The sequence below is a fragment of the Carettochelys insculpta genome, chromosome 2 (assembly GCF_033958435.1).
Source record: "Carettochelys insculpta isolate YL-2023 chromosome 2, ASM3395843v1, whole genome shotgun sequence".
Classification (NCBI taxonomy): domain Eukaryota; kingdom Metazoa; phylum Chordata; order Testudines; family Carettochelyidae; genus Carettochelys; species Carettochelys insculpta.
The window spans coordinates 232644050-232658191 of record NC_134138.1 but is presented as its reverse complement, the minus strand read 5'-3'; the positions used below and the strand labels follow the sequence as shown (position 1 = coordinate 232658191).

Below are 14142 nucleotides of genomic sequence, written 5' to 3'. Positions count from 1 at the left end.
GAGCTGGCTAAAGACTCTTGTTAATTAGAGCCGTCAAAGGAGGTATAAAAGCAGCTGTTGTGGCCCTGTAGTTTCAGAACAAGTGTGTATTTCAGAAAGATAGTAAAGCTTGGATTTATAAATTACTCATCAAATTTTCTCCAATATTGTGTTTAGGGAGTTCCTGGTCCTGATGGCAACAATGGTGCTCAAGGTCCCCCTGGTGTTGCGGTAAGTAACAGCTTCTACATCGTAAACCTCACTGCAGAGTAGTCTTGGTTTAATTTTAAATTACAGGACTTCTAATATGGAAGACCTTCTCTTGTGATTCTAATTCATCACTTTTCTTTTTAATTCCATCTAGGGCAATCCTGGTGCAAAGGGTGAACAAGGTCCTGCTGGCCCCCCTGGCTTCCAAGTAAGTAAATATTCAAATATGTGCCAAATACTATCCCATATATTTTAGCAATCATAATGGCAAATGCTACAGTTAGGCTGTGTCTACACTAGCGTTCCTCCTTCAAAAGAGGCGTGCAAATGAGTGAAATTAAAAATGCAAATTAGGTGCAGATTTATATATCTGATGCCTTATTTGCATATTCTCCTTTACAAAGAGCTTCTTTCGAAAGAAGAGAAGCCATGTAGACCTGACTCTTTCAAAAGTAAACCCCATCTTCGAAAGAACCCTTCTTCTTTCACATTCTAAAGTGGGATCCTAGTTCTATGTTGCTGGAAGCCACACAGGTTCTTTGGTGATCATTTGAAAAAAACACATATTTCAAGTAATAACTTCATTCATACATGCATTTCTTTTCATTTAGGGTCTCCCAGGCCCCTCAGGCCCTGCTGGTGAAGCTGGTAAACCAGGTGATAGGGTAAGTAACACACGTAGTTGCTTGCAAGTAGTTGACAGTTGAATCCCATAAGTGTCATGATTAAACTCATTCATAACGTGAAGAAAAGCTACGTCTAGCTTAAATTTTTCATTTAGTGTTCCATGTTGCATGAAGCTTTTCGTCCTAATTTGTTATTAAAGGCAGCAGTAAAGCAAGATGTTCACTGAGCAAGTGAGAAGGTTTGGTGTAAACAAAATGAAGCCAAACCCTGATATGACTGTTCAAGCCTGATCAGATTTACATCATGTATTCCAGGTTGAACATCTTTCAAAACAGAAACAATAAATGGAAATTATTGGACAATAAATTTCCATTCCAAAACTTCAGTGTCTGCTTGTGCATTATTCCAGTTTTATGCCACTGTAATTCTATTGAAATCAGGTGAATTATACAAGCATGAAATTGGGGTAACTCACTGGTGAAGCAGGCCTACAGAGTCTCCATAAGTTGGAAAGATAGACCTTCCAACACTATGGGATAGTGTCTGTATGTGGGCCTGAGGAGGAAAGGGTCTCTGTGCTCTTTCATCCTCACCCACCTTTGTGCACCAAAGGCATGGTTGTGGTATGCCATATTTGTCATCTTTTACTGCACTGAAAAGTATCTCTACCTAGTATTTTTAAAATTAAATATAAGACCATAACAATAATGACAAGCCTGCCTTAGAACTGAGCTTTAACCCATGTTTCCCTTTTGTCTAGGGTATTCCAGGTGAAATTGGCCTTACTGGTCCTGGTGGCCCAAGAGTAAGTTACTGTTCATGGTACATGTTCAAATGCTGTCTTGAGAAAGTTCTTTTTACTTATGTACAGTTCTAAGAAGACTTGATAAACTTGGTAGGAAGGAGAATTGTCTGCCCAAGTGCAGGCTTCAGGGGCTGATAACCCTCCCATGGAGTGCTCAAACAATGGGGATGGCCTGCTGCTACCTCTCATGGTACCTCTGGCTTCTGCATAAGCACAGAAGGGCTGGTCCAAAGCACACTGAAGACAATAGATTTCTTGGTGCTATGGATGAGTACACTGTGCATTAAACTGCTGGCCATGACCCCAACACACACATTTTCACTTCCAAGCCTCCTTTACTCCCAGCCCTAGCTTTAGGCCTAGCTTTAGGTCTAACTGTGGACCCATATTCGCTACTGCTTAGTGAAATCATTTATAGTGGTACAGAATGGGAGTAAAAGTACCAATTTGATTTGTTTGCATTTTATACTGACTTCGCACAGCGTAAGCGACATTGCAAGGTATAAGGTCTTGGAAAAGCAGGCCCTTTTGAATCTGTACATGGAGTGTATTTGGCACAGTATGAATGCCATTTTGAGTTTCCACAACTCATATCAGATAAAGAGTTTGACACAATCAACCAACCTTTTAATGTGTCTGAATCATAAAGAACCATTCAAACCAACCTGTCTCTTGTAGGGTGAACGTGGCCCTCCAGGTGAAAGTGGTGCTGTTGGTCCTGTAGGTGCCATTGGAAGCCGTGGTCCAAGTGGCCCACCAGGCCCTGATGGTAACAAGGTAAGCCTTTGCAGATTGCTACTGCCGTGTCTGCTGAAACCTTGATGACCGAGTATCTAACTCCTCCTGATGCAGATGACGATTAACTGCACATATCCCTTAGATAATGGGCCAGATCCTCAGGTGGTGTCATATGGCTTTGTTCCAGTGAAGCCTTGTTTGCTAAGCCCTGAGAATTTGCCCTTGACAGAGGATGGGAGTGGAATTCTGTTTAGGAAGCACTGGTACAATTTATTTTCACTGAGTATTCCATTTACTTCTTTTGAACAAGACTTATACTGTGCCTGACTGTTTGTGTCAAATATTCATCATTGCAAACATTAGCACCCATATTCCTAGATCTTAATTACTGATGTCTGTGTAGAAGTGTGAGCCCAACAATGAGCTGACACAAAGCTACCCCCAAAAAAACAGAAGCTTATTTGAAGCCCAGATGAATCTGGTACTGAAGGTTCACTTGACCCACAGATCAAATCACAAAAACTGGAAGCAAGAGCTTGATTTAGAATTTGAGGATCACAGCTGAAGTAACAGAGAAATGACGAAAGCCAGGAATTGTTTTATCTTTGCAAAATCTTGTCAGCGAAGTTGAGTTTGGAATCCGGGCTCCATTCTGCCAAGACCTCCTGATTCCAAAGAGCCAGGGAAATGTTCTGATCTAGGCCTTTCCTCTGGTAAAAAAAACTGGGATGGCATTGGATTTGGGATGAATTTCCTGGGGAAAATGGAAGATTAATGCTATTTTGGAAGAGCAGGCTATTTACCAGCAGCCAAATTCAATTATTACTCCGCTCCCTTCAGGGAACTCTGCTGAAAGCAATGAAGTTGCCTGCATTTGCAACAGGGATAAATTTAAACAAATCTTCTAAAATTCAAGGCAGAGTATTTGATGATAAGAATGATTTATCCAGTCAGTCCTTTCAAAAACTGGAAGGAAAATGAGGAGTTCAGTGCTATGATAACTTTGCAGAGACCATCCCAGAACAAACAATTCCTTTCTTACATATTCTGTTGTTACTGCTAGGGTGAACCTGGTGTTGCTGGTGTACCCGGTGGTCCAGGCCCAGCTGGCCCTGGTGGAATCCCAGGAGAGAGAGGTATTGCTGGTGTCCCAGGAGGCAAAGGTGAAAAGGTAAGTCACCAGTTTTACTACAAGTGTAACACACATGTACAGGTTGATGGTGGAAGGAGTTTTTGTTTTCAGTCAATTGAACGTAGAGATCCACCTGAGTATAACCTTCACCAAAGCTGAAAAGTTACATGAAACTGTGTTTCAGAGATCCACCACTCGCACATGAGTAAATGGGTGATTTGTTCAGCAAAGGCCTGATGCTGTGAGATACTAAAAGCCTCCTTTCTGTTGCCGGCACCCTTGACAACTCTTGGGACTCAGCAGGAGCAGTGGTCACCCATCACTTTTCAGGACTGGGTCCCATGAATTAATGGAGAGCTGTGTTTAACTTGTCTTCAGTGGCTACTAATCAGGGGTGAAAGTAACTTAAAATTTCAGACAGGTGCCTTTCTTACAGATTCCTGCCAGCTCTTTGAATAGCTCCCTGCTGGCTTTTGCTACAGTTCAGCCAGCCCTTGCCAGAGCTGTGCACCAAGATGCATCTGCTTACTTTCGCCTCTGGCTAATTACAGTAAAAACAGAGCTATGTTAAAAGGGCTCCACCTAGATTGCCAGAACTTGTTGAGGGCTGTGCATTTATTATAGAACCTGTAATAACTATGCTAATACTAATTTGGCACCTTTTTGTCTCGAGAGATGGTGGTTTGCAGCAGCAGTGAGGATTTCTTAGCAAATGTAGAATGACTACACATTAACAGTTTCACGTTTATGGCACAGCATATTCCTGCATCTGGCATCCAGACACAATTTTATTCTAGGGCACTGGATTAAGAGATGCTGATTTTAATTTTAGAGTTAGGAATCCTGCAGTGTGGCTGAACAGCTCACCTCCATTCATATTACCCCTGCATAAAACTCAGGGATGAATTTTGAAAACTATTGTCAGTCAGTCAGATACTTCAAATGTGAAGTGTCTTAGTAAATCTTTGACTAATCTAGGTATCCATGGGGAACCAGTGAAATATCTCAACAACCAAAGCCTTTCTCAGCTTGTGAGAATATAAACTCTAATATGTGATCTCTAAACCTGAGTTTGGCATCATTGCTTCATTTGTTTTGACTAAAGGAATAAAAAAGCATGCTGTTAAAGATGCAGTCAAAAGTGATGAGGCCTGGAAATGTTCCAGGCAATAGCACATATTGAGAACAACAAAGAGAGCTATATCATATTCTGATTCCTTGAGGCTACAGGGGTGGCCAATGACTATGTTGTCACCCTAGTTCCCTGTGTAACTATTTATATGCTCCCATTGTCTTCAACTATTCTTCCTGGTGTAAGTGTAAAGTACAATGCAGATTCCCAAGAAAATTTATACATATTGTTTTTATGGACCAAGGGAAAAGGGAGAGGGCTAGATTTATACTCTGCAGCCTGATTTGTGCTGCACCTGGGTACAAGCCATATTGAGATCAGTGTCAAGCCACTCATGTTTTTCACAGATTGCAATTTGTAATTGAATCTTTAATCCTTTCAAACATGCTGGGAGGGAATTTTGTGGGTATGGAGCAGGATTTCCAGTTGGGAGAAGAGACACTGAGCTTGCAGTTCTTTTAACTTTTCTTTTGTGCTTTTTGTGGTGGTCCTATAACATTCCTCTTTCTCAGCCACTTCACTCCCCAGCTTACAGCTTGTCACAAGCCGTGGCACACTGACCAATGCATTTGCTAGTAAACTCTCATTCAGGAGAGTCAGATTTTAGTCTGCATGTTAAAAGGTGACTGTGCCCTCAAATGAAGATTTCCCTTGCACTAAGAATACACAAAAGTAGGAAAAAATTATGTCTCCATGAATGAATAAGAGTTGAATGAGCACCACAGTGATGCAGTTAGAATCAACAATTTAGATCTCTTTTTGTCTCCAAACCCTGGCCTTCGTTAGCAATATAACATGATGGGGCTTTTTTTTCAATTTTTCCAGGGTTTACCAGGTCCCAGAGGTGAACCTGGGGCAACAGGACGAGATGGTGCTCGGGTGAGTATATCAAGCCACTCTGTTGTCACTGAATTTACCTTTGGACATTTCAGAAATATTTCTGTTGAAGGAGAACGAGGAGGATTCACAGAAGCATGCTCAAGCCTTTCACAGGGTCTAAAGTCTGTGCAGATCTCTTGCACAGCACTGTAGTTCTCTAAATTTTAAAGAAAAATGCACAACAAAAGTAAAAGAACAGCTTTGTTGAAAAATACTCAGATGAATCCAGAGTCTCCGTTTTGTATTAGTGAACTTGAGGACCTTACACTTCATTGCTCTGATAGGCTGAGCATACTTCTTACCCCAGCAACTCCTTGCACCCCTCCATGTCCCCAACCCCCAGCTCCCTGTGTGCCATCCTCCCCTCCCTCTGGGTTTTAAGATTCCCTGTGACTCTGCCGCTCCTTTCCCCCATGCTGGGGCTCAGTGTATCTTCCCGTTCTTCTCTTCCTCCCTGCCATACCAGAGTCTTCTGTCCTCCTGCCAGGCCAGGGGTTCTGTGTGCCTCCCTTTCAGTCCTTCCCCCGTCATCGCCCCAATTCTAATTGCTTTTCTTTCTGCCCAGCGACAAGTCGTTCAGGGTGTTTACACTCTGTTGGACAGATGGACAGGGCTGACATGGTGCTGTAAGGTGGTGATGGCGGCCATCAACTGGTGTTTTGTTGTTCCCTTTTTGATCCATAGACACTTGCAGAGCTGGCCCAAGCCAGGCCTCCTGATAGGGAAAGGCAATGAGGCAGATGCTCCAGAGCTTGGAGTTTCAAAGGGGACCAGCGCTCTTGGCTGCCATCATTACTACTGCAGCAGCCGCCAGGGGCCACAGGCCTCTTTGACTTGCTACTGGAGTGCTGTTTTATGCAGCTCTGAGGGGGCGTGGTCTGGCGGCACTGAGAACTGACTACTCTCAGACCCACCTCTTCCACCCAAGGCCCCACCCCTTCTGGGTGGGGACAGCCAGGGCTCCTCTCATCTTACTCCAGGACCCCCGGTGACTGTCGGCCCTGCTGAGTGAAACAGATGGTACGGCTAACCAGATGCGAGGGGCTTTCTGTACCTCCAGTTTTCACTTTCTACTTTTCTGCTTTTCAGCAAAATCAATAGGGTTCTGCCCACTGATGTCCAGAGCGGTCCCTGAAATTTCACAATTGATTGGATGCTGCATTTTTTTAGTTATCTGTTTCCATACTGACAAACGCCACTGAGCTGAGTAGAGGGCCTTGCTTCACCCCGACAATTACGCAATGTGATATTACTCTTTAGTTACAGATACTCCCACGGCAAACCCAGGGATCACAGGAGTAAAACTCACGTGGGCCACATATGTCTTTCATGTTTCACTGAAGTCAGTGGGTCTGCTCAAGTAAGGTTCCAGGATCAGACACTCTAAATCCTTCATACAGTAGATGAAGTGGAAAACGGTTAAACAATAGACATATACAAATTAAGGGCCCCACCCTGCAGTTCAGTGCATGAGCTCCAGTGGAAGTCAATGAGAGTAGGTCAATGACAGAAACAGGGAGGTAACGGTGAGCCCCTTTATTTGTTCTCACTGAAGATCTTTGCACCCCAAAGGCATGCTATTATTTTAAAGAAGACATTCCTTTTAATGTGAATGCTCAAAGATATTCACAGTCTACCCAGGAACTTACATGTTGGGAGGAAGAAAGTAATGAAACATCTGAGCCTCCCAAATTTTGCATCATATAAGTTCCTAGCTAATAATACCACATGGTCACAGTGTCTCCAGAAGGAGGAACAAAAAGGAAGGGGAACGGAGTAGAGAGAACACCCACTCTTACCTGTGTGCACGTATGTAACCAGAAGCCTGTTTGTGTCTTGCTCTTTAGGGCATTCCTGGTGCTGTTGGATCCCCTGGCCCTGCTGGTGGTCCTGGTGATAGGGTATGTCTCTTTTTGCCTTTTTGTTACCAATGTAACTTTTGCATGAACATGTCAAGGCTGCATGGGAAAATGTAACTAGTTCTCTGAACAGAAAGACATTCCATTCCAGCTAGCATTGTAAATAGACTTTCTAAATCTTTCATATTCTGCCCATGGTGGGAGGATTACCAGAAGCTATAAAGCCTCCCTGTCAAGTGAAGAAGGGTTGCTATAGCCCTGCTCTAGTCTAACTAAATACCTGGGTTGGGGTGTGAGGAAAGATGTGGGAATATAGAGAATTCTGGATGAGACCATCCCTTTCTCACTTCACGTAGCGCTTAGTTCTAATTGCACCCTTAGCATTCTGGCGGGGCGAGGAGCAGGCAGAGAAGATGGGGGAACACATATCAGCTCATCATTGTTTTGACATACTCCTGCACTTAGTCCTGGGTGACCATTCCAGCAATTGTCTAAAAATCATGAGAAGATGAAACTTGGTAACCTAAAGTAACTGAAAACTGGGGTATTTCTGATGAAGAGAGTAATATGTAGTGGTGAGGTCTTCTCATTTGCATGCCTAGAGGAGATGGTGACGTCATTCCCCCACATTCAAGAGAAGGCCATATTACCTACCATACATCTCAGTTTCTGTAGCACATCATGGTGAAAATGATCTGTGGTATATTTTAGGGTGAAGCTGGTCCTTCTGGCCCTGCCGGCCCTGCTGGTCCTCGTGGTTCTCCCGTAAGTAGCAACACAGAGAACATTTTCAGGTGCAAAAAAGTTTTTTTCAGAAACCAGCTTTATTTCTGATTATTTCTTATCTCACTCTAGGGTGAACGTGGTGAGACTGGTCCTGCTGGCCCTAATGGATTTGCTGGACCTCCTGTAAGTACCAAATATATGTTTCACTATCAAGCACTGCAACATTTTGTTGTTGTTGTTTTCCTTTAAAATATACTTTAATGTTTTTGTTGTTTTTTCTCTGTGTTTTTAGGGTGCCGCTGGCCAATCTGGTGCTAAAGGCGAGAGGGGTCAGAAAGGACCAAAGGGTGAAGTTGGTCCACAAGGTGCTATTGGCCCTGCTGGTTCTAGTGGACCAGCAGTAAGTAAACTGAATTTATTGTTAAAATACACTGATCCTTGGTTAAGCTGAACATCACCACAGCTGGCAACTAGGTTTTCAGAAGTTTTGTTTTCTCTCCAAAGCTGCGTCTACACGTGCACGCTACTTCGAAGTAGCGGCAGTAACTTCGAAATAGCGCCCGTCACGGCTACACGCGTCGGGCGCTATTTTGAAGTTAACTTCGACGTTAGGCAGCGAGACGTCGAAGTCGCTAACCTCATGAGGGGATCGGAATAGCGCCCTACTTCGACGTTCAACGTCGAAGTAGGGACCGTGTAGACAATCCGCGTCCCGCAACGTCGAAATTGCCGGGTCCTCCATGGCGGCCATCAGCTGGGGAGTTGAGAGATGCTCTCTCTCCAGCCCCTGCGGGGCTCTATGGTCACCGTGGGCAGCAGCCCTTAGCCCAGGGCTTCTGGCTGCTGCTGCGGCAGCTGGGGATCCATGCTGCAGGCACAGGGTCTGCAACCAGTTGTCGGCTCTGTGTATCTTGTGTTGTTTAGTGCAACTGTGTCTGGGAGGGGCCCTTTAAGGGAGCGGCTTGCTGTTGAGTCCGCCCTGTGACCCTGGCTGCAGCTGTGCCTGGCACCCTTATTTCGATGTGTGCTACTTTGGCGTGTAGATGTACCCTCGCAGCGCCTATTTCGATGTGGTGCCGCGCAACGTCGAAGTTGAACGTCGACGTTGCCAGCCCTGGAGGATGTGTAGACGTTATTCATCGAAATAGCCTATTTCGATGTCGCCACATCGAAATAGGCTACTTTGATGTAGGCTTCACGTGTAGACGTAGCCCAAGAGTCATAGTTTCAAAACTAAAGTTTTAAGCAGTGAGGAAACTGGTGATTTTGGTTCGCAAGAGATTGTGAAAATTGTCATGGTTTATTTGGGCTCAGATCCTGAATCTGAAATTCAAATTAACTCCCTTGCTTCCAGTGACTCTGACCTCAATTCAAAACACTGAAACTTTGAATTAAAAGCAAAACCATAAATATATTAAAAGCAACACCACAAATATGTTCAGGTTACTGAGAAAACCTCAGATCATCAGTATTCAGTACTCATCAGTCAAGTGTTAATAGTTCTGATAAAGGTTTATATCCATTTCTCATAACAAAAGCAGTGATGATTTACACAGTCGATTTCCCCTTTATAAAAACGCACCTATCCAAAACTTAAGTCTGAATTGTACAGTTTAAGTTTTAAAAGTACCTAGGACAAATTCAGGTTCAGGCAGGATCAGTATTAAGTTACTTCTAACACAAGAACTGAACATCCCTCACAGCCTTCTCGCTTGCTTTTGTCCACTCAGTTGACTCCTTCAGACAGGCTAAGGTTACACTAGCAAGTTTTGCCAACAAAACCATGGTTTTCTTGACAGAACTGGTGGAACATCCACACACAAAATGCATGTTGTTAACAGTTTGTTGACAAAACTCAGTACTTTCGCCAGCAACCTTCTGCCTCTCACAGATGAGGAAGAGCGCCTTTTGTCTGTCAACAAAAAAGTTGTGTGGATGCTCTTGCGGGGGCCGGGGGGCGCTTCTCTTGAAAGGCAGGCATCCAGAACAATGGCCAGCCCTGCCTGCCGTGCTTCCAGATGCCTGTTTTGTCAAGAGAGCAGAGTGCACTTCCAATTGGCTTTGGTGTGTGGCTGCGCTCTGTCAACAGAAGTTTTGTCTGGAAATCTCTTCCGATAGTGACTTCTGTCAACAGATTGCCGTGATGTTCAAGAAAATAAAAAGCTTTGCAACATACTCTGAAGGTCAGTACATTTAGGCTGTCTTGGCTCAAGCAGGAAGTTGTCTGTGGGTAAGTCCCAGAGTTGAGGATCCCTCACAAATGGCTTCCTATCAAAGATAAAATACGTTCTTTTAGGGGCCAGACTTTCAGACAGGCTCTTATTGTACATGTGCACCTGCCCATGTACTATTGAGTAAAGTGTCTTTGTGTCCAAGTGACATAGTCTTAGATGTTGAAAGGTTGCTGAAAGTCAGGACCTAGATCTTCAACTATGCCCCATTTACAAGAGGAAATTTATATATGGGATTGTTTAGGGCTTTCACCTTCTTCCATCTAGAGCGCTATCCTACTTTGGCCTTCCTTAGTCTGTAGAATTGTATCCATACAACACATCTGAGGAAGTGAGTTGTATCTCACAAAAGTTTATTCCCTAACGTCCTAATAAATTTGTAAATCTTTAGAGTGCCACCAGGCTCCTTGTTACACATAAGTAGTTTTTTCATGCCCTTTGCCAACTGCTGTTCTCTGTGGTCTCTGAGTTTGTGGGTGTGCATATAACACTTGAAAGCCAGTCTAAATTGAAAAATCTTTCACTTACATCCTGAAGCTTTCCCTCAGTGTGGACCCAGTCCTTGCTGTGCTGGCTTCCAGGAGTTTAGGTGCATAAGGAATGAACTCAGGATTTGGCCCCAGTATTAGGATATGAACACTGGAGGGGGTGGGGCAATCCTGCTGCCATTAAAGTTGGTGGGAGAAACTCCCACTAACTTCAGTCAGTTAGGATTGGGACCTTATTCTGTATCTGGAACTTTGGAAATTTTTTTTATATAGTTCATCATTTTCCCTTTCTCCTCCTCGCATGTAGGGTCCCATTGGTGCTGCAGGCCCTGCTGGTCCTCGTGGTGATGGTGGTCCTCCTGTAAGTCTTCAAGCTTCTTACACTAGTATTTTCCCTTGCCGTTGAATCATTGATCTTCTTGAGTCCTCACCTTCACCCTGCATTTTGTTTGTAGGGTGCCACCGGTTTCCCTGGAGCTGCTGGTAGAACTGGTCCTCCTGGCCCTGCAGTAAGTAACCACTGAAAATACTTTGGCAGATGGTAGACAGGCTGAACCATTTAGGGTTGAATCCCAATCTCAGTCCCATTGATATAAATCCTTGACGTCACAGGAGTTACTCCTGAATTACACAGGTATAACAGATACCAGAGACAGGCTCTTACTTGCTTAGCACTAGGTGTTTACATATGCTTAGGATCATACAGCTGCACATGGGTGCCTGGTGGGAATTTCAAAAACTCCCCCATTGGGAGTTGAGTGCCTAGGAGCTTTTGAAAATCCCACCAAACGTCTGTCTGCACTTCCAGGTGCCTAACTACCTTTTTAAATGTTGCTTTTTGTGCTAGTTTCTGCCACCTGTCTTCACACTGAGTAGCAACTTACTCTGGGAGCAATTCCTTTAACTTCCGTGGGATGTTCCTAGGGTAGGACAGCCCTCAGCTAGGGAAAGTGTGGCAGAAAGTCGCTTTTTGCCCAGATGTTCAAAACTGAAATTCTGCCCTCTTAATGTGCCCTAAGATGAACACCCAAAAATGAAGATCCCCAAAATCACGATTTCCTTTTGAAAATTCGGACCCTTATTTTTTTCCCCCACCCAAAGCTTTTCTGTAAGGTCAAGTATGTTATCAATTGTCATCTGTAAAGGCTGGCACGCTCATGAAGGTGCTTCCATTCATTTGAAAAAGACTCCTTTTTCCCCCTTGTCTCATCCCTGCACTTAATTGTGCTGGATATCGTCATAAATCTGACAGAGCTAAAAGCAGCTCTAGAGGGTCCAGCCACATAGGAAAAAGAAAACATCCAGCTATAAAATTGGTTACAATAATGTTAATCCTCACAGCCACTAGGCACAGACTAGTGAATTCTGGGCCAAGTTGTACCACTCTTTTATTCATCCTGCTTCTTGGGTAGTGCTACTGATTTCCAATGCACCTGGTGAGTAAGGGAGGTAGGTGGAACTTCTGAAGTGAGATCCCCCTAAATACCTTTGATGATCAGGGCCTAAATCACTAAAATAAATAATTATTAATGCCTTTTTTTTGTTCCACTGAGTTTGGTTTCATTGAGAAATAATGAATAATCTCTGTTGTGGCAAGTTAGTGAACTAATGCTTATATTTAATCCCAGGGTATCACTGGTCCCCCTGGTCCTCCTGGCCCATCTGGCAAAGATGGTCCTAGAGGCCCACGTGGTGATACTGGTCCAGTTGGTCGTGCTGGTGAACAAGGTATCGTTGGCCCACCTGGCTTTGCGGGTGAGAAAGGTCCATCTGGAGAGCCTGGTGCTGCTGTAAGTGACATAGCATCTCCTCTCATTCCTGTATGCTGCTTTTAATGTAAAAATGACACAGTCTAAGGCAGATATTGTGCTTTGGCACTTTTCTCTTGTAGTCCCTACCTGGCAAAGTGAATAGGCTCATGCTCCCTTCTGAGTAGGGCCCTAAATCCCACCCATGTCAATGAGATTTAAGCCCTTGCTTAAAATAAAATACAGGTTTAAGTGCTTAGTTGAACTAGGGCTATGCAGGGCAAAGTGCATAAGCTCCCTGGGTCAGACTCTGCCCCATTTACTCCTGCGGAGAAGCATATTAGTCTGAGAACAACCTTCTGAGGCCAGTGGGGCTATTTGCAGAGGAATGTGTAGTCAGTCTGAGTACAAGTGGCAGCATTTGGCCTTCTGCCATTAAGCTGTGGGGTAAGCATATTGCTTTTCCACCAAATAAAAGACCAAATAGGGGGCTAAGAAAGGAACTGGTGATTATATGTTTTAGACAAATGCGGGTCACTTGTGCATTGGAATGCTTTATCGGTGGTGGAAATCTAAGTGACTTGAAGGGTAGATATAAAATTCTACAAAATCAGCACAGGGCTACTGTTGTGTGGGTGGGGGGGGAGGTGCAAAAGGAGCAGCTGGCCCAGGGCCCAGCATTTTAAAAGGGCCTAGGACTAGCAGCTGTGGCTGCCACTATCACAACGGTAGCCAGAGACCTAGGCCCTTTGAATCGCTGATGGAGCCTGGGGCAGCACTGAAGGGCTGGCTGGGAGAAGCTAACCCTCAGCCCTACCCTTCCTGCCCAAAGTCCTGCCCCTTCTGGGGACCTGGAGCCACCCGCTCCCAACCCTGCCCAGTGCCCTGTGAAGTCTGTTGGCAACTCTGCAACAAACAAAATTGATCACCGCTCTTCAGTTTGCACTCTCAGATTGCTAGTCCTGATAAAGCCAAAATGATCTTTTGAGGTTCTGGGGAGCAGGCTACCTGGGGCAATAGCTTTCAGCTTCTCTATCAGTTTTTTTTTTCCCATGATCTGCTTAAATTACAGCAAACAGTGAATTTTCTGGTGCCACGCGTACGGTTTGTACATGCAACTGAAAATAATGCTAATGAAAGCTGAGTAGTTAAATCTTTATGCATCACATTTAAAATTTCCCCCGTTATGTCCAGTGTAAAGCTTTGTAGAACATTTCTGAACAAGAGTATCTAATTCTGTATTAGAAATAGTGGATAAAGTCATTAATAGGCCTCATTCCCAACTACTAGCATCATCATTTGCAGCTGATTTAATAACATTGTACGCTCACATTGCATAGGTATAAATTAATATGGGCCATAGCTGGCTACTCCTGGACCAAAGTAGCTCGCCCTTTCACAATTTCAGCAAAATAAAAAGAGTATGGTAAAGGAGATTCAATAGCAGAGTGTATGTTCTCAAATTATTATCTTTAAATCCTTCCAAAACTTAGAGGATTCGTTGTTATACCATAGCAGCTCAGTAAGTAGATGTATCCTTTCACTGTAGACAATGACCATAACATTCAATGTTCTCTTCCTCCTTCCT

The 14142-nt window shown here is 44.0% G+C and overlaps 1 protein-coding gene across 1 annotated transcript in view; it reads left to right on the top strand.

Annotated features, from left to right (window-relative positions):
- The window catches only part of COL1A2 (collagen type I alpha 2 chain), a 47984-nt gene that overhangs the window by 22182 nt on the left and 11660 nt on the right, over window positions 1-14142 (top strand). Inside the window, exons 24-37 of the mRNA XM_074984724.1 lie at window positions 157-210; window positions 344-397; window positions 801-854; window positions 1577-1621; window positions 2300-2398; window positions 3423-3530; window positions 5449-5502; window positions 7350-7403; window positions 8073-8126; window positions 8217-8270; window positions 8380-8487; window positions 11114-11167; window positions 11262-11315; window positions 12435-12596. Of these exons, the coding sequence (XP_074840825.1) occupies window positions 157-210; window positions 344-397; window positions 801-854; window positions 1577-1621; window positions 2300-2398; window positions 3423-3530; window positions 5449-5502; window positions 7350-7403; window positions 8073-8126; window positions 8217-8270; window positions 8380-8487; window positions 11114-11167; window positions 11262-11315; window positions 12435-12596 (1008 nt within the window). The remainder of the gene's footprint in view (window positions 1-156; window positions 211-343; window positions 398-800; window positions 855-1576; window positions 1622-2299; window positions 2399-3422; window positions 3531-5448; window positions 5503-7349; window positions 7404-8072; window positions 8127-8216; window positions 8271-8379; window positions 8488-11113; window positions 11168-11261; window positions 11316-12434; window positions 12597-14142) is intronic.